The sequence below is a fragment of the Erinaceus europaeus genome, chromosome 10, assembly GCF_950295315.1.
Source record: "Erinaceus europaeus chromosome 10, mEriEur2.1, whole genome shotgun sequence".
In the NCBI taxonomy this organism is placed as follows: Eukaryota; Metazoa; Chordata; class Mammalia; order Eulipotyphla; family Erinaceidae; genus Erinaceus; species Erinaceus europaeus.
In genome coordinates, this window is record NC_080171.1 from 109,923,557 (window position 1) to 109,942,739 (window position 19,183).

General features: G+C 36.6%; 1 protein-coding gene across 1 annotated transcript in view; it reads right to left on the bottom strand.

The window, feature by feature from the left end:
- Positions 1 to 19,183, bottom strand: part of LOC103128953 (contactin-associated protein-like 3) — a 180,214-nt gene that overhangs the window by 92,504 nt on the left and 68,527 nt on the right. Inside the window, exons 4-5 of the mRNA XM_016184982.2 lie at positions 12,082 to 12,229; positions 860 to 1,063 (exon numbers count right to left, since the gene is read on the bottom strand). Of these exons, the coding sequence (XP_016040468.2) occupies positions 860 to 1,063; positions 12,082 to 12,229 (352 nt within the window). The remainder of the gene's footprint in view (positions 1 to 859; positions 1,064 to 12,081; positions 12,230 to 19,183) is intronic.

Sequence of the window (19,183 nt, forward strand, 5' to 3'; positions counted from 1 at the left end):
TCTGTTATTATTATCTGAAATCTAGTATTTTTAACAATTATGCTTTTCTTCTATCTTAAAAACTGGCTAGTTGATTTTAATCTTGAACACAATTTTCATTAGAAATTAAGTAATGTCTTCTATCATATTTGTCTTTGCTATTATTATTATTCATTGTATTTTCAATTATCTTGAGGATATTTATTCCTAGGGCTTCACTCATGATGCTATTTTTTTAAAAATGCACATATCCACACTTGTTTTTAAAATATTACCTGGTAATTTATTGATATCTAATAATAATTCTACAATAATTAGGCTATAAAACTTTTTTTAGATAAAAGTTTATTTAAGATATAAATATGTTGCTTGTGCATAAGTTCAATTATATGGTGACCATGTATCAATTCAACTGGATAGTTCTGGGTTACAACCATTGCTCCAGAGTAATTGATTTTTTAATATCTTTATTGGGGGATTAATATTTTACAAAATTCGACAGTAAATACAATAGTTTGTACATGCATAACATTTCTCAGTTTTCCACAAAACAATACAACACCCAGTAGGTTCCAGAGTAATTATTATAGGATCTTCTTTCTTTCTCTTAAGTGTTCTAGCTTCAGGATAAACTAGCTACTTATCTGGAAAAAATTAAACATAAAGGACACATTGATCTAAATAATCATATTTTCTTTTTTAATATTTTATATATTAATGAGAAACATAGGGGAGAGAGAGAGAGAACCAGACATCACTCTGGTACATGTGTAGGGGATTGAACTTGGGACTTCATGCTTCAGAGTCCAATGTTTTATCCACCGTGCCACTTCCCAGACCACAATAATCACATTTTTAATATAACACATTACAGCTTTACCTGAATTAAGATGTAAGATGAGTCTTCCATTAACTAACTCCAAGGTGATGCTTTTGCCATTTTGTCCTTCTCTGTAGAGTAGAATCCCATCAGCCTGCCTGGTTTTAAATTTCAAAGAAATGACATCTTTTGAGGAGTTCATGGATTTCTCATTAAATGTGTATAGCAAGGAACTTTTTCCATCAAAATTAACCATCTTAGATCCTACAATAAAAGATATTAAAATGACCTAAATATAACATATATTTATTAGTTAAATGAAATGGCTAAGTTGGCAAACACATATGCATACATAGTATATCTCTGATTTGCTTAGTGTGAGAAAATACAGTACTGTTAATTTCCTCCAGAGATATTGGAAGGTAATACATGAGTGCAACAGTTTGGCTTCTCTGACATTTTCCCCAAAATGCATGAGATAAAGTATCAGTGTCACCCCACATAAATGTCTTAATTGTGAGCAAGTAATTTGAGTTTTAACAACTTTCAAAAAGCAGTCACTTTATTATATTTTTCTCTAATTCTAAGTCTCATATACAAATGTACATATAATTTACCAAATGTTATTGTATCCTCATAAAAGAGGGTCTTTACTAAGCAGAAGAGGAACAGTAATTCTATGCTGTGCCTATAGACTACTCTGAAGGTCATTTGACAGGCATACAGGCCAACTGTAATGCTACCCTTTCTCTCAACTTTCTTTTTGTGTTTTATTAGTGATTTAATAATGATCCACAAGATTGTAGGACAAAAGGGATACAATTCCACACAATTCCTACTACCTGAGTTTCACATCCCATCTCCATTGGAAGCTTCCCTATTTTTATCCCTCTGGGAGTATGGAGCAAAGATCTCTATGAGGTGCAGAAGATGGGAGGTCTGGTTTCTGTAATTGCTTCTTCTCTGGACATGTGCTACATTTGATGAACAATCCATACCCCCGTCTCTTAACTTTCTAATAGTGCCTTCTCTTTCCAACACAAGTTCATTTGCATTCAGTTAAAAAAGATCTTGAAAAAGCAATTTTAGCATTAATGTAAAAAGTCATTCAAAAGCAACTGAAGATAGAGTAGTAACCAAATCAATTTATATTATCCAGAAGAAAAGCTTATATTTTTTCACATTTCAGTAGTAAAATGCAAAGATGTAATTGTTTTTGGAAAATATTTGTGTAATAAACATAAGTGTACAAAAAGTCTGAAATTATGGAACTTAAGTCTTTCAAGCTAACAATATTATAGTGCTTACTTTGCCTAAATTTTGGCTCCTCAAATTAAAAAAAAATTGTATCTCAGGTCTCTGAGAGTTGGCACAGTGGCAGAGTATAAGATTTGTAACTATAATGCCTCAAGTTCAATCCCCAGTACCATATATACCAGAGTGATGTTCTGTTTTTCTCTCTCAAAAATAAATAATTCTCAAAAAATTAGTTAATTTATACTTGCTTTAATTTTTATTTAGTTCAGTTAAACTGTCTATACTTGAATGTTTACGTTCTCAACTCAAAATATTATTTATCATTCCTCTTATGGTTATTTTTTTAATTTGTATATTGATTCATGTGTGTAGTAGAAAATATGTAAGTAATTCTGTCTCCAAATTGTGTAAGTGAAATATTATCCTTCATTGAATAATTAATATGCATAATTAAAAACAATTCTGTCAAACGCAAAATAAGTCCTTAGCCTGGCTGACTGTCTATAAATTCCATGATAGTAGCAAACTAAAGCCCAGACATTTTGCCACCCTTTTTTGATTTAAAATAGGTGGGAATTGTGTGGAGTTGTACTCCTCCTACCCTATGGTTTTGTTAATTTATCCTTTCTTAAATAAAAAATAAATTAAAAAAAAGAAAGTCCTATCTTCCACAGGAAATAGCAAATTTAATTATTTTGTTGACCTGTCTATGGCACAATTTAATATGCTTCACTTCAGGTGACTTTGGTCTTTGTTTTTAAAGTGTTATTTATTTATTAGTGAGAGAGAGAGAGAGAGAGAAAGAGAGAGAGAACCAGAGTAATGCAATGCCAGAACTTAAATTCAGGGCGTCATGCTGGAGAGAATTCAACAATTCATCCACTGTGTGATCTACCAGACCACTATGCATACCCGTGAAAATTTATTTCATAGGTAAGAATCTATCAATGGTTTTATTCCTGGTTATGCGGTTCTTTATATAAAATAAGGGGTAAGTTTTAATATAGTTTCACATTGGTTCAAATTCTGCTTTGATAAGATTTTGTTTTGACAGGAGTCGAAGGTAGCACAGCGGGTTAAGCGCGTGTGGTGCAAAGCACAAGGACCAGCGCTAAGGATCCCAGTTTGAGCCCCTGACTCCCCACCTGCAGGGGAGCCACTTCACAGGCCATGAAGCAGGTCTGCAGGTGTCTTTCTCTCCTCCTCTCTGTCTTCCCCTTCTCTTTCTCTTTCCATTTCTCTCTGTCCTATCCAACAATGACATCAATGACAATAATAAAAATAACTATAACAGCAATAAAAAACAAGGGCAGCAAAAGGGAAAATAAGGACATCTTTCAAAAATTTTTTGTTTTGACTTGATTAAGATTCATTATCAAAAGATTATTTCCCCGTATCATCTTCTTGAACTAATGCCCTGCACTCCATGGGTACATATCCATTTTTAGTTAACACTGAAGCAGCACCTACTATATGTCACACACAGTGCTAGGTGCAGGCATAGAACAGGGACTGGGACAGATACACTTCAGCCTTTCCTGATCTGACAAGTGCTCTCAGAATTTCTCACTTGTATGAGGAAAGAACTCATTTCAACTTAGCATCCTCAAGTCACAATAAGGGTTGCTAAGGAAACTAGGATGCTCAGGAAAGAGCAGAGTAGTTGGAATAGGAATGAAATATGTTCTCCTGCTAAGTTATCAGCCTGGTCCATGGAGAGGGGGAGGGCAGAAAAATAAGCAAAGTCCAATAAGGACCTAACAGAACTCAAGTCAACAAAGCAGTGAAGGAGGGGCAGCAGGTGGAAAAATGACCCATTGGAATTTGTTGGAGAGATGTAGAAGTGTCTGTGGTGAGGGAGAGATGCAATGCTTTTTATGGAGGTGAAAATTCTACTTCAAAACACTTACAGATTTGTCAGTCAATGTAACCCCAAAGAAGAAATCAAAACTAATTTTTTTAAATAATTAAAAAGAAGGTCTCTTGCTTGATGAAAGTGTTTTGAAAGCAAGAATGCAAAAAACAAGATACTCTAGATCGCACCAATTATACAATACCCTTCACATAAGATTTGTAAATAGGCATTAGGAAGTAGTCAATCATGGTTAGAAAAATGAGCTGCATTGTTAATCCAGAAACCTTTCAGCTAAACCCATGTGATAAATAAAAATACACATTATGATAAAAGATTATTACAGCAGGAAAATTTAGATTGAAAACTCAATTATAGGTCTCATTAAAGAGAATCAATTTTCTAAAATATCACACAAATGTTAATGTACCAACTCAAATGTTTAAAAACAAAATTGGCAGGTTCATAAATATGATTTTTAAAAGACTTAGTGCTAAATTCTTAAACATTATTTGCAAAGGCAGCAGATTTTTCAAAAAAAAAAAATAGGATTGGCAGACCAGGTGATGGTGCACCTGGTTGAGAGTACATGCTACAATACACAAGGACCCAGGTTCAAGCCCCGGGCCCCCACCTACAGGGAGAAAGTTTCATGAATGGTGAAGCAGTGTTGAAGGTGTCTCTCTGTCTCTCTATTCCTCTCTACCTCTCCATTCCTCTCAATTTCTGGCTGTCTCTACCCAATAAATAAATAAAGAGAGAAAATTTTAAAAAGATTTAAAAAGTATGATTAGACATAAATATCATATTCTAGACAAAAGAGACAAACATCTGAGTCCCCCAATTTCCTGAATCAGTCTTAGAGGTTTTTCAGTTTCCAAGCCAAGGAGAAAGTGAGGTAAAATTTAGGAAACAGAGTTCAGTCTCATATCCACAAAGAAGTATGGAGAGAAGAAAGATGGACAGAAAAAAAGAATAGTAATTTGCAACACACGCTTCTTGAGCATTCAGCAAAGTATTGATCAGTAAATGCAAGCCCATTGAAGCTTGTCAAAAATATTACAAGAAAATGTTAGCTGGAACCAGCACCCACACATATACAACAATTGCAGGTGCGCCCGTCCAACCAGCAATCCAGCACTCATTAGCACTAGACAGAGTTTCAGAAGCATTCTATTTCAGTGGCAGGAAATAACTAAATAGTGCTACTGGAATGGCAAATGAAACAGTGCAGAAGAGACTAGAAAAGTTGAAGGTGCTGAAATTAGAATATTCTAAGATTAGGTACAAATAACCTAAAAAATAAATAAGACATCAATTAGGTGTATGACAAATAAATAAATAGTCTGAAATATGTTATTGATTTCTTATTTATTTTTTAGAGTCCTTTGAGGACATTAAAAAGAGAAGTTAAAAAAATCATAGAAAGGATGGCTTAAACTTTCTAAATCTGTACACTGTGATCCTAAAGATCTAAATAACCCATAAACAAATGAACAAATAAATAAACAAAGAAAAGGAATTAAAAAGAAATAAAACCAAATCACATCAGAAGTAAATTAAGGGGAGTGAAAGGGGGGCAGGGAGAGGTTTTACAAGCAGAAGAGCACAGATACTGATGAGTGAAGACTTCTTTCCTGGAAAATATACAAATGAGAAAATAAAAGATATATATGTTAAAAGTATTCCAAGCTCTGGTGGAGGGATCTGTGTGGTATGCCTCTTATCCTATGGTCTTGTCAATATTTCCATTTTATAAATAATTTTTTTTAAATATTCCAATCTAGATTTCATACTTTCAAAAATGAAGGCAAAATATGGATGTTTTCTTCAGCTCTACAAAAGCTGAAAAAAATTACCAGAAAATGCACAACGTAAGAAATACTAAAGAAAGTATTTGAGGCAAAAAAGAAAGTAATCCATGGAGATCTTAATCAATACAAATGAGTTAAAAAACACCAGAATTTACATATTTATATCTATATATCTAATGTGCATTTTTTAAATAATTGTACCATAACTGAAGATTAATAATAAACTGGGAAAATGAGGAGCTTGGAAAATCCTATCTACCAAAGCAACTATGATACTGAAAAAAAATTTTGTCAAAAGCAACCATTTTGGTAGTCTACAAACTGATCAAAGACATAACAGAAATCTAGAAACATTTATTCAAAAAACATCAACTGGACTTCAGTAGAGAGAGTGGGGAATCTATGTTGCTTTAGTCAGGGTTGCTCTAGCCTTACCAGCTTACTCTGAGCTCCTTGGCATTGACCTTCTGCCCGTGCTAGAGGGCAAAGTACATGGAAATTCTATCCCAAATGGCACTGACAACTACAGCTATCTCAGCGACAAGAAATTAGCAAATTCCAACATAGGGGTCAGTCTGAGATTTCAGTACTAATTAAACCAAACCTCTGATGCAATGAGATTAGTGATAAACACTGGTTTCTCTGAATAAGAGACATTTAAGTAGTGACTCAGGTGGCAAGATGCATATAGACAGGCAAAAAAAAAAAAAGTTTTCGAAGCAGGTAAACCACATGTGAAAAGCAGAAGAGGGGTTGTTGACCCAAGAAACCAATTAAAAAAAATAGGCAAGTGGATTGTAGGACAGGGATTGGCAGAGTGTGAGATAAATATCAGTCATGGGAAGAGAGAGAGAGCGTCATGGTGATGCAAAAAGACTCCGATGCCTGAGGCTACAAAGCCCCAGGTTCAATCCCCTGTACCAACATAAGCCAGAACGGAGCAGTGCTCAGGTTAAAATAAAATAAGAGACTATCAATCATATAGTGCTTGACAAACCTATGAAAATTATGTTGGAAGCAAAGGAATGCTACTAAAGCTTATAAACAGGCAAACGATTATACTAAAGATGCATTTTTCCCAAGTAATTTAGCTGCAGTGTGGAAACTATAGTGTACTAATGAGTATAAACATGGAGGTCTAAATTAAGAAAGTGATTGCTATAAACCAAGTGAGTCTAGATTTGCATTGTGTGGGTGAACTGAGCTAGAAAGAATTCAAATGATTTTGGATAGGATTTGGAAATGGAGTATTTAAAATGTGGTATTCCTTGGAGGGACAGGAACACAGATGTGTCAAGGGTGACTCTTATGCTCCTTAGATAAAGTTCTTGATGAATAACTGAATCATGAACTGAGACAAGGGATACTGGAAAAAGAATGGGTGATGGTGGTGATGGGTAGTAAGCCTGCTCAGGAAGCAATCTGGGACTTGAGGAATTATATGTATTTGTCTGAGAACAATGTCACTGAGAGAGACCATCTCTCTCTCTCTCTCTTTTTATGGGTTCTATTGTCCAATTCTGTGATTCTTTAGATACCACAGGTCATTACGAGCTTCACATTCTGATAACAAATGATAAGAAACCCACCAAATTTATTATTATATGTCTAAATTAACTTAGTTGCAATAACTCAACCCAATGTTGCTTGTCCTGCTATACTTTATTAGATATGCACTTACATGTTTCTCAAGTGAAATCCTGTGTAAGTACCGTGTGCTAACCGACTGTGTCACTGGGGCTCCATCTCAAGTGAAATTCTTAACTGCACTCCTTTAGGTGAAATTACTTGCTAATATCTTTAACTTGGGAAGTGGTTAAAATAAATCAGTGAGCACTTGTGTAACAAATTCAGTGCAAATTAAATGAAATAGGATAAAATTAAAGTCCACTTGATGCAAAGTTATGACATTGTCCTACTTCATATGCTAAAGTTGATAATTATGGGATATATACTCATGAAAATACTGCTCAGCTACAAGAAACAATGAAATTTTCTACTTGATACCAGCTGGGTAGAACTTGAATAAATCATGTTAAATGAAATAAGACAGAACAAGTAAGTCAAATACTGGTGATGGCACTCATATGTGGGACTTAGTAAACAAAGAAAAGGAAATCATAGAGTAAGACTTTATGACTATGGTCTATTGCAAAAGATCCAAGAACCTTCAAGGGAGGCCCTTATAAACAGGTTGAGGACATCTATGATAGAGGAAGTTGTCAATTTATGGAGGGTGAGCTGTGCTGTCATCTGAAATGAGAAGATAAGAAACTGCACCCCTGTGACAGTCTCATAAATCAACATTTCCCCAAATTAAAAAAAAAAGGCAACTTAACAACAATGAAGAGCTAAGTGAAGGATGAAATTGGGAGAATTTTCCAGTGTCCAGAAGAGGAGACCTGCATCATGTCATTAATTTGGAATTGATAAGACAGTTAATAAAAGTTGGCAAAAAAAAAAAAAATGGGGCTAGAGAGATAGTACAATGGTTATGTAGAAGAAGTGTCATGCCTGAGACTCTGAGGCCCCAGGTTCAACCATGAGCTCTCGCGTCTCTCTCTCTCCCTCTCCCTTTGCCCCTCTCATTAAAATAAAATAAAATAATGTTTAAGAAATAAAATAAATTTTAAAAAGTTCACAAAAGTGAATAAACATCCAAAGAGAAATATTATTAGAGTAAAACACAAATCTTCGAAAGAGTGTGTGGGGGGGGTATAGAATGTAGATGGATGAGATTATAGGAGACAGGAGAGAAACTATAAAACATGGTGGAGCAATGGAGAGATTCACAGGAGATTCTGATGATCTATCTCTACTCTGTCCCAATCCTAGAAATAGGAAAAGGATCTTCAGGTACAGGAAATACACATGCCAAGCCAAGAAGTCATGAACATGCATGTTTATAGGAGTAGTGGATATCAATGAAAATGAAACAAACAAACAAAAAAACTGAAAAGATAATTTGCCTCTAAGAGACATTACATACTAAGATAATCAAGCTGGGCATTTTCTCAACTTAAACAGATCACTGAAAATAAATATGAAAAAGAAAGGTAATAATGATCCCTCTGGCTAGAATCCATAGCACATTAAATAGCTATGAAAAAGAACACAAACTGCTATCCTTTGCAGATTGCTCCTATTAGTAACAGAAATAAAGATGATCAGAGCCACTATCATTATAGGACATTCTTTATGCTATGTTACTAGTAGTGGTAATTATTGTCTTTCTACATTTTTATCTAAGATCCCCTTGTGATCAACAACTTATGTTTACTGAATTTAAAATGCACATAGGTTCCAACTGCACAATCAACTGTCTTTTTCTGGGGACCAGACATGAAGCTTTAATCTTTCTTGTACTGATCCCAAGGAACTGGAGTAATAAGTCCTCACAAAGAACATCAAGCTAATGGCAAATCCCCATCAAAGAGCTTGCTAAGCTTTGAAGTCACTGAACCTGAAGCTGTTTCCAGAGTAATGGGAGAAAGAGACGCTAATTTCATGGGATCAAAGAGTAACTATTAGGCATCCCGGCTGTGGCAGCCATGAGCACATTCAATATTCAGAGACTCAAGAAACAGAAAGACAGAAAGAAAGGGAGAAAGGTAAGGAGAAGAGAAGAAAGAGAAAGATAGAAAGAGAGAAGAGGAAAAAAAATTACCAATGGCGGAGTCAGGTGGTAGCGCAGTGGGTTAAGGGCACATGGTGCAAAGCACAAGGACTGGCGTAAGGATCCCAGTTTGAGCCCCCGGCTCCCCACCTGCAGGGAAGTCGCTTCACAAGCGGTGAAGCAGGTCTGCAGGTGTCTGTCTTTCTCTCCCCCTCTCTGTTTTCCCCTCCTCTCTCCATTTCTCTCTGTCCTATCTAACAACGACGACATCAATAACAACAACAACAATAAAAAAAACAAGGGCAACAAAATGGAAAACAAATAAATATTAAAAAAAGAAAAAGAAAATTACTAATGGGGAGGGGAGTTGATAGCAAAGTAGCACTATCTCTTCAAAACGTTTCAGTAAACCATAAATTCTAGAAAGCAGAGACAGGTTAGAAAACTAAGATAATTGCTGCACTAGAAGGAAGATGAAGCTGAGGCTGAATGTGAACCTTGATTCTAGAATGAGGTTGCATGAGTAAGCTTCACATTCACAAACCACTCATAGTCGATGGGATTACCAAAATGGAGGTGATAATGCTGCTCTTCAAAAACTCGCTACACCGCCCATTACCCATGACTATCCCTCCCCATCCCCAAACCAACAGAACTCCAAATTCTACTCTAGGTAGCCTACATATCTCCTACTTTTCACTACTCCTGACATTCATTTTGAAAACTTAGTGTTCTAAGCTTTTCTTTTCTTTTTTTTAGAATTTTTTTTATTTAATTAATTTATTATTGGATAGAGACACAGAGAAAATGAGAGGCAAGGGAGAGATAGAAAGGGAGACAGAGACACCTGCAGCCCTGCTTCACCACTCATGAAGCTTTCCCCCTGCAGGTGGGGACCAGGGGCTTGAACTTGGGTCCTTGCCCACTGTGATGTGTGTGCTCAACCAGCCTGGCCCTTAAACTTTCTTTTTCAGTCCAAATAACTGATCACTTGATTCCCCATGCCCCAACAATCATGTTACAATATTATTCAGCTGTTTGCAAATTTGTCACTTCTCATAATTTTTTTTCTTTCTCCTCCTCCTCCTCCACTTCTTCCTCCCCCTCTCGCTCCCCCTCCTCTTTCTCCTTCTTCTTTTCCAAAGCACTGCTCAGTTCTGGCTTACGGTGGTATGGGGGAATTGAAACTGAGACCTCTGGTGCCTCAGGTATGAAAGCCGTTGCATATCCATTATGCTGTATCCCCACCCCTTCTTAGAAAATATTAACAAAGAAAGTCAATGATTTCAAAATTCTTAATTGAAAAGTGAGGGACTAAAGAAGCAGATGTCTAAATAGTATAGTAGTGATGAATGCCAAATTAAAAAAAAGATTTTAAATACTAAAGCTGACATGTAGTCGCTCTTGAAAACACCCTAATTTCTTTTTTAAATTATTATTACTTATTAATGAGAAAGGAGAGAGAAAGAACCAGACATCACTCTGATACATGTGCTGCTAGGGATTGAACTCAGGACCTCATGCTTGAGAATCTAGTGACTTAGCCATTGTGCCACCTTCCAGACCACAACACCTTAATTTCTTTAAGTTTCAGTTTCTTCTTCCTTAGAAGAAGTGAAGTTACTACTATGCTAACTTCTTCCAGCTGGTAAAGGCGTGAAATGAGGAAATGCAGGAAGAAGAATATGGTACATTAGACATTCTGCATGTAGCAAATATAAGAATTTCACTTTCCTACAAAACTAATGCTTGTAAGTCTGAAGGAACAATCCTGAACAAATCTCAGCCTCATAAGCTGTCTCTATGTGATATATTATTTTGGTTTTTTTCCAGTATTCCAGAAGATTATTTTAATTAGTTTTCCTTTCATTTTAGTTTAAGGAATGCCAACCAGTATATTGCAGATTTTCAAAACGGCAACTATAGAATTGATTCCTCATACTTTTCTTTATAACTTTATTTTATTTGGTAGAAGAGAGATAAGTTGAGAGGGAGAGATAGAGAGAGAAAGAGAGACAGAGAGACACCTGCAGCACTGTGTCACTATTCATGAAGCTTTCCCCCTGCAGGTGGAGGCTGGGGGCTTGAACCTAGGTTGTTGTGCGTGGTACTTCCTGTACTTAACCAGGTGCACCCCCACTTGCCTTCCCCCATACTTTTCTTTGAATACTCTTACCCTTATGTGTTTGCTCACATTGGTTGCCCGCTTTGCTATGTTAATTATCAGTGGAGGTAAAAAAAAAAAAAAAGAGAGAGAAGCCATTTTATGTAAATGATGTTTCACACATGAAAGCAAAAATGAAGTGAAAATACACTGTGCAAAGAAAAGTTCCATGGGGATGTAAGTAGAGAAAAGTATAGGGGGAATAAAATCATCATGAACTCTATGGAAGACCAGGACATCTGCACCCGAGCCATCTGTGTCCCAACGAAGGTCATCTCAATGTCAGGAAAGAGTACCACCAGTCAGAGTAAATTACGGCTGCTGTTTGAACCCTGTTGATGTTATGAAGCAATTAGTGTAAAGCACCCACTCTGCTAAACTCTAGGAATCTAAAATTGTATGACTTAGTTCAGAAACGCTTCTGAATTTAACCATAAAATCAATAAAGACAGAAAATCAAAACTTTCCATTGTAAAAAAACAGGTTTCACATAAACAAGTATTTCGTTAGGTTTTCCGTTTGCTTTTTCTAACATGACTTGTGAACATTGATTTCACTTTGGAAATAAACACCACTCACTGTATATGCATCCATACACTTCAATTCTCATCCCAATCCTGCCCTTGGGGTTCCAGGCTAAAGGCAGGAAGCGAAGGAACCTGGCTTCCAAGGGAGGCTGGAGTCTGCAGTGCACCACGCTGTCTGCATTTGAGTTTCCTGGAAAGCCCTGAGAGAAGACAGAGGAAGGGTTCAGGGAGTGCAAAATATCAGCTTCATGTCATTATCTGATATGCCTATGTGCAACAGACATTCCACTTTGTTAATATGCAGATGACTGCCAGCTTTAAAGATGCTTTGGTAGGGGGTTGGGGGTAGCACACCTGTTAATCGAACATAGCGCAAAGCACAAGCATGAGCTCAAGAATTCCAGTTCGAGCTCCTGGTTTCCCACCGGTAGGGGCGTTGCTTCACAATCAGTGAAGCAGGTCTTTAGGTGTCTTTCACTCTCCCTCTCTGTCTTCCCCTCCTCTTGCAATTTCTCTGTGTCTGATCCAGCAGCAACAACAACAATAATAGCAACAATAACAGCAATGGTGAAGAAACAAAAAAAGATGTCCTCCAGGAGCAGTGGATATGAATCGAGCCCCAGCGATAACCCTGGGGGCAAAGAAGAAGGAAGAGGAGGAGGGGTTGGGGGAGGGGAGAGGGAGGGGGAGGGGAGAGGGAGAGGAGGAGGAGGAAGAGAAAAAGAAGAGGAGGAGGAGGAGGAAGAAGGAAGAGAAGAAGAGGAGGAGGAGGAAGGAGGAAGAGAAGGAGGAGGAGGAGAAGAAGAAGGAGGAGGAGGAGGAGGAGAAGGAGGAGAAGGAGAAGAAGAAGGAGAAGAAGAAGAAGAAGAAGAAGAAGAAGAAGAAGAAGAAGAAGAAGAAGAAGAAGAAGAAGAAGAAGAAGAAGAAGAAGAAGAAGAAGGACTGATAATATTTAAACAGGAATATGCCAGCCTCTCCTCTGTGTCTGAGTTACTCACCCTGGTCTAAGTTATTCTTATTTGCAGGGTAGTTTAAATTTCAATGGCACTATTAAACAGAACATCAACCACCTACCCTCAATGACTTGCTATCAGAAAGTTGCTCATCCTCTAAACCTTTGCTCTAATCTCCAAGCAGCCAAGGTATTCACAGGAACCGTCTCTGTCCTGGATAATAAATCACAATGATAACTCACAGGATGGACAGTAAGAACCCTCCATCCTAGAATTTGATGGCTACAAGGAATCCGGATAGTGTTGTAGCTCAAAACTCAACCTGAGAGCTTATTCGGAGGTTTTATGAGGGGAGCTCAGCCATGCATACACCCTCGACCAAAGACCCCGATCTATCTCTATTCACCAAGGCTGCAGCTTCTGGAGGGACACACATGGAGTGGTGAGGGAGGAAGGGGACACCTAGCCAGACAGATCAGTCGAATCAACCCTACCAGTCAATAGGGTGACAGATTACCCTCACATGCTCAAAACTCAGATCAGATCACTGGGGGTTACAGTTAATGGTATTTATATGCTTTTCTCATATATGGGAGCTACTCTTTGCCCTGATGCAGTTTTCTAGTCTTATGTCCAACTCTGACACCATCTCCCCAGACAATACCTTCAGCCCACCTGCACATTAGCTGTCAGGCTCAAGTAAAAATTGGTAAAGTCATGGGGCCTTAAAATATACCTAAAATAAACCTACTAGCCTTTTCTAAAAGGGAGACCACAAGTTTCATCTGCCATATTCTTACCTTTAAGTTCCTGATTATTAAACTTTTTTTTATATATATCTTAATGCTTTTCAGTCACCAAATTGCAGCTGCTACTATGATGCCAACCTGATTTCCCTGGGCAGATGACCTCACCAATGTGTCCTGGAATCTCACTTCTCCAGAGCCCTGCCCCACTAGGGAAAGACAGAAAGAGTATAATCAAGCTGCCAATGCCCATGTCCAGTGGGGAAGCAATTACACAAGCCAGACCTTCCACCTTTTTCACCCCATAATGATCCTAGGTCCATACTCTCAGAGGGATAAAGAATAGGAAAGCTTCCAATGGATGGGATGGGATGCAGAGCTCTGGTGGTGGGAATTGTGTGGAATAGTGCCCCTCTTATCCAACAGATTTGTTGACAATTATTAAATTAAAAAATGGCTTATAAAAACTCAATTTACAAAAGCAAAGTTAAAGTATAGGTAAATAAGAAGGATCCTTGAAGGTAGGAGAACCACTATTCAGCATGTACATACACCTGAGAAAATTTAGAAAACATCGCAGAAACTTTAACACTCAAAGCATGCTTCAGATAGGTATCTTCTCTACTCCTTCCTGTCAAGCCTCTCATTAACTAAGTTTACTGAAGTGCTCTGTCTGTACTTTTATGTGAAAATAAGATGGATGGACTTCAGTGGGAATGGTTTTAGTTACTCCCTGCTAGTGAAGCATGTCCCCCAAATTTCTACTAAGTATTTGCACTTGCACATCAATCGTGTTTGAAGTTAGGCTGGAAGATCACAACTCTAAGTAATCCCTGTTATCTCTGCCTCCAAAATGCACTCATGCCACTCATACTCCTCCTGGCTTCTCTCCCTTCCAGCGCAGCAGCAATCCATAAGAGTCTAGAACAAGTCCTACAACAGCTGACCATAAACCAGGATTTCACTCAGCCCATTCTGTTCTCAGCCATTTTAGTGTCACAGATCAAGTTGTGTCCTTGAAGCTTTACAGTGCCTTTTTTGCCTCCAGGGCTATCGCTGGGGCTCAGTACCTGTACTACCAATTCACTGCTCCTGGAGCCATTTTTCTCATTTTGTTACCTTGTTGTTGTTATTGTTATTGTTGCCATTGCCACTGTTGTTGTTGGATAGGACAGAGATCAAGAGAGGAGGGAAGACAGAGGGGGGGAGAGAAAGATAGACACCTGCAGACCTGCTTCACTGCCTGTGAAGTGACCCCCCAGCAGGTGGGGAGCCAGGGGCTCAAATCGAGATCATTACCCAGTCCCTGTGATTTGTGCAGTGTGCGCTTAAACTGCTGCGTTACTGCTCAACCCTTTACAATGCCTTTTTAAAAAAATTTGCTATCAGTGTGTGTGTGTGTGTGTGTGTGTGTGTGTGTGTGTGAACATGCATGATTTTAACACTGTTAGGTTTTTTTCATTCAGTTAGATAATGAGAAAGAGAGGGGAATACAGCACCAGAGCATTCCCAGGTGCCGTGGTGCTGGAACTCAAATTTGGGCTGCACGTCTGACAATCCATAACCCTACCAGGTAAACTCTCTTCAGTTCTAATAACATTGACTCTTCATCAAATTCTTAACATATTTTCTCAGATGAGTAATGTTTTCATGATCTATAACAACCTGAGTTATTCTCAGCGATGGCACAGCATCCCAGAAAATCTCACCCCACTCAATGACCTGTTTGATTCATATTCTAAAGGCAAAAAAAAAAAAAAAAATGAGAATCCACAGATGTAGTTTGTCCATTCTGAATCTTCTGTCAAGACTTAACAATAGTCCACCAGGTTGAGTGTCAGCCTTACCATGAGCAAGGCCCCATGTTTAAACCCCAGAATCACATGAGATCACCACTAAATGAGAAAAATTTTACGGATATTTAAAGTGTGTGTGTGTGTGTGTGTGTGTGTGTGTGTTTGTGTGTGTATGTGTGTATGTGTGTACATGCATATCTGAAAATAAAGGATGAAAAATTAGGTCCTGATAGTAGTGGAATCACACATTCTTGATTTTAGTGCTGTGTGGACTCACAGATACACATATATATACAGAAATTATGAAATATTCTATTAAATGTTAAAACTATGTAAATTCTACCAATTTTGTGGAACCTATAGTCAAAACATAAAATATAGGGTTATTTTGAAATGTTTTATATTTATGTTCTACTCCAGAATGCAAGGATGTTTATCTAATAATCCTTCATTTAACAGTAATAAAATTAGGGAGCAAAATGATTTGGTTCTTCCTATGCCAATTTATATTAGAAGCACAAGTTCATCTACTTATCATTCAGTAAATACAAGCAGTCTGGTACAGTGCTGAAACACTTATCCTTGAGTGGAATAAGTTTGACGCAGGAGAGATATCTATCAGCATGACATCATCTCAGCACTGGACTTATTACTGAAATGACTCCATAGATGCTTACTAAGCTAATGTTTGTCTCTTTTTTAATGTGATGTAATTGATTATTTGACTATATGGTACTTTGGTATTTTCCAAACAGATATGAATGCATAGACTGAGGACAGAATATTAGAACCAAAGGTCCATTTATTCTTTTGCTAATAATTGAAAGGATAAGTATCCCATGAAAGAGGAAGGAAAGTCCTCCATGAAACAACAGTGACTGTAGAATAAGTTCAGAACTGACACAGATTATTATTATTAATTAATAATAATATTATTAATTATTATTAATAAGTCAGTCTTATTCAGAGTAGATGTAAGAGAACTGATTCTGGCCAAATCTTGTTACCTTTCTTGTTATGTATCTGACCTCAGGGAAATTATTATTTTCACATGTCAAGTAGAAATAAAAATAGTCATCCTCAACTCTGATGAGTTAGTGCGAGGAAGTATATGACCTTAATATAACCGATCCATTTCTTTACTCTGGGGTGGGCAGAATTATTTTACTATGACAAATATCTGTAACAAAAATGTATCATTTTAGCATTTTTGAGTACTAGGTTCAGTATAGTCACATTGTTCATCACCACATCCACCTCCAGAATTTCTTATCAGCTCAAACAGAAAACTAACCCCATGAAACACTAACTCCTCATTTGCTATATTTCAGTCCTTAGCCACCACCATTCTACTTAATGTTTCTCTGAATTTGATTAATTTAAATATTTGAGTGGAATCCTAAAATAACTTTTGATTTTTTTTTTTTAATTTTAACCTTTTAAAAAAAAAAACAAAACTTTATTTTTATTTAATAGAGATAGCCAGAAGGGGCGTATAGAGAAAGAGAAAGACAGAGAGACACCTGCAGCCCTGCTTTACCACTCCTGAAGCTTTCTCCCTGCAGGTGGGGACTGGGGAATTGAACCTGGGTCATTGCACAATGTAATGTGTGCATTTAACCAGATGGGCCACCACGCGGCAAAATTACTGTTTTGAAATAATCTCAGATTTAGAGATGAGTTTCTAAGAAGTACAGTTCAAAAATTCCCTCTCTGCTTCTCCAATAGTAACATCTTAATTACAGTTATACATATGTCAAAATAAGGGAAATAACACCTTAATATTGGTATAATATTACTAACAAAAATTCAGGTTTCATTTAGAATTTTCTAACCATTTCTCTACTAGTTGTTACAGAGCCTAAAATAAAAAGTCTCTCCCTATTATTGCATATCTGGATCACTCTACTTTGACATAAGCTCAATAATCATTAATGTTAAGGCATCAGAATTGAATGTTTTATGCAATACTAAGAAAAAGTATCTAATAATTTTTATTTTTATTTAACTATATTCTATCTATGTGTGAAAATTTTACTGGAATCTGTGATTCTAGAACCTTTCACATGCTATAAATGTATTTCCAAAAAAATTTTTTTCACATGTCAAGTAGAAATAAAAATAATCATCTTTAATTTTGATGAGTTACTGAGAGGAATTATATGACCTTATAATATAATGTAACCATTTTTTTACTCTGGGGTGGGCAGAATTATTTTACTATAACAAATATCTGTAACAAAAATATATCATTTTAGGCAGTCCGGTGGTGGCGCAGCGGATAAAGCGCACAAGGTGCAGAGCGTAAGGACCCACAGAAGGATCCCGGTTCAAGCCCCCAGCTACCCACCTGTAGGGTAATTGATTCACAGGTGGTGAAGCAGGTCTGCAGGTGTCTATCTTTCTCTCCCCCTCTCTGTCTTCCCCTCCTCTCTCCATTTCTCTCTGTCCTATCCAACAATGATGACATTAACAACAACAAGAACTACAACAATAAAACAACAAGAAAAGGGAATAAATAAATATTTAAACATTTAAAAATAAAAAAATAATAAAATTGAAATCCCTCTAAAAAAAAAGTATCATTTTAGCTCTGGGAACCTGCCAATTCCCCGTTCATTTTGCTTATCAATACCATTAGTAGGTTCTAAAGTGATAAGAAAGAATTGGTAATAAGGATCATGTGGGCTCATGGTCTCTGGTGCCATCACAAATTCATGTTAGCATCAAGATGTGACCTTCAATATGCCTTTTAGCTATTTGTGATTTTAGGTTTGAAATAATCTGTCTTAAGATGTATTCTAACATAAATTCTTCATTTCAAAATATGACTAACACTGCTTACAAAAAGGAGTTTTGATATTTTAAAAGACAAATGTTAAATCTCTACTGTGCATCCCTGTGAGGTCAGAGGTTTATAATTTTATTTTAAGATCTCTGAGATAAGAGATAAGATGTCATTGAAAAAAAAGGAATTCACAAAGGATCACTGGACTTCTAATTTGCATACTTTTAATTACTGGATATAATTATCTTAGAGAAAAAAAGTTAATCTCTTCAAATCCCAATTTCCTGATGAGTAATGTGGAAATAATGGTAGTTATGACTATTGAAAATATTATTTTGTCTCTATTATTACTGGAAACTAAACCATGAAAAGTACACTAAAAGTATTTTACATAATTAAATCACTTTAAAATTGAGGCTAGTTTGGTGCATATTCCAAGAGAGGTAAATGTTAGGGGAAGATCACCAGAGGGCTCTGAACTCCAATTCCATCAGGAGAGAGAGAGAAGGAAAAAAAATCTACCTGTGAAAAAGCTGATAAATTAGAAAACTATTACCTTGATATTAATAAAAGTAGACTTATCTACAAATTAAAAAACTTTTAAAAATAGATCAAATAACTTATTAAGCAAAAAAAAAAACTGGTCCGTTGCTTTCAAGTAAATGTTCTTGCTATAAATTTTATACTGCTATACTGAACTGCAAACATTCATGTATAGTATTTATAAATAAATAAAATGGGAAAATAGCTTCCTCTTACTTTTAGTTTCATTGAGTGACCTGGAAATTGAGTGACATGGATAGAGATGCCAACTCTGTGTCCAGAAGCAAGCACTTCACCTTGAGATTTATCTATCCAGACCAAGGTGCTG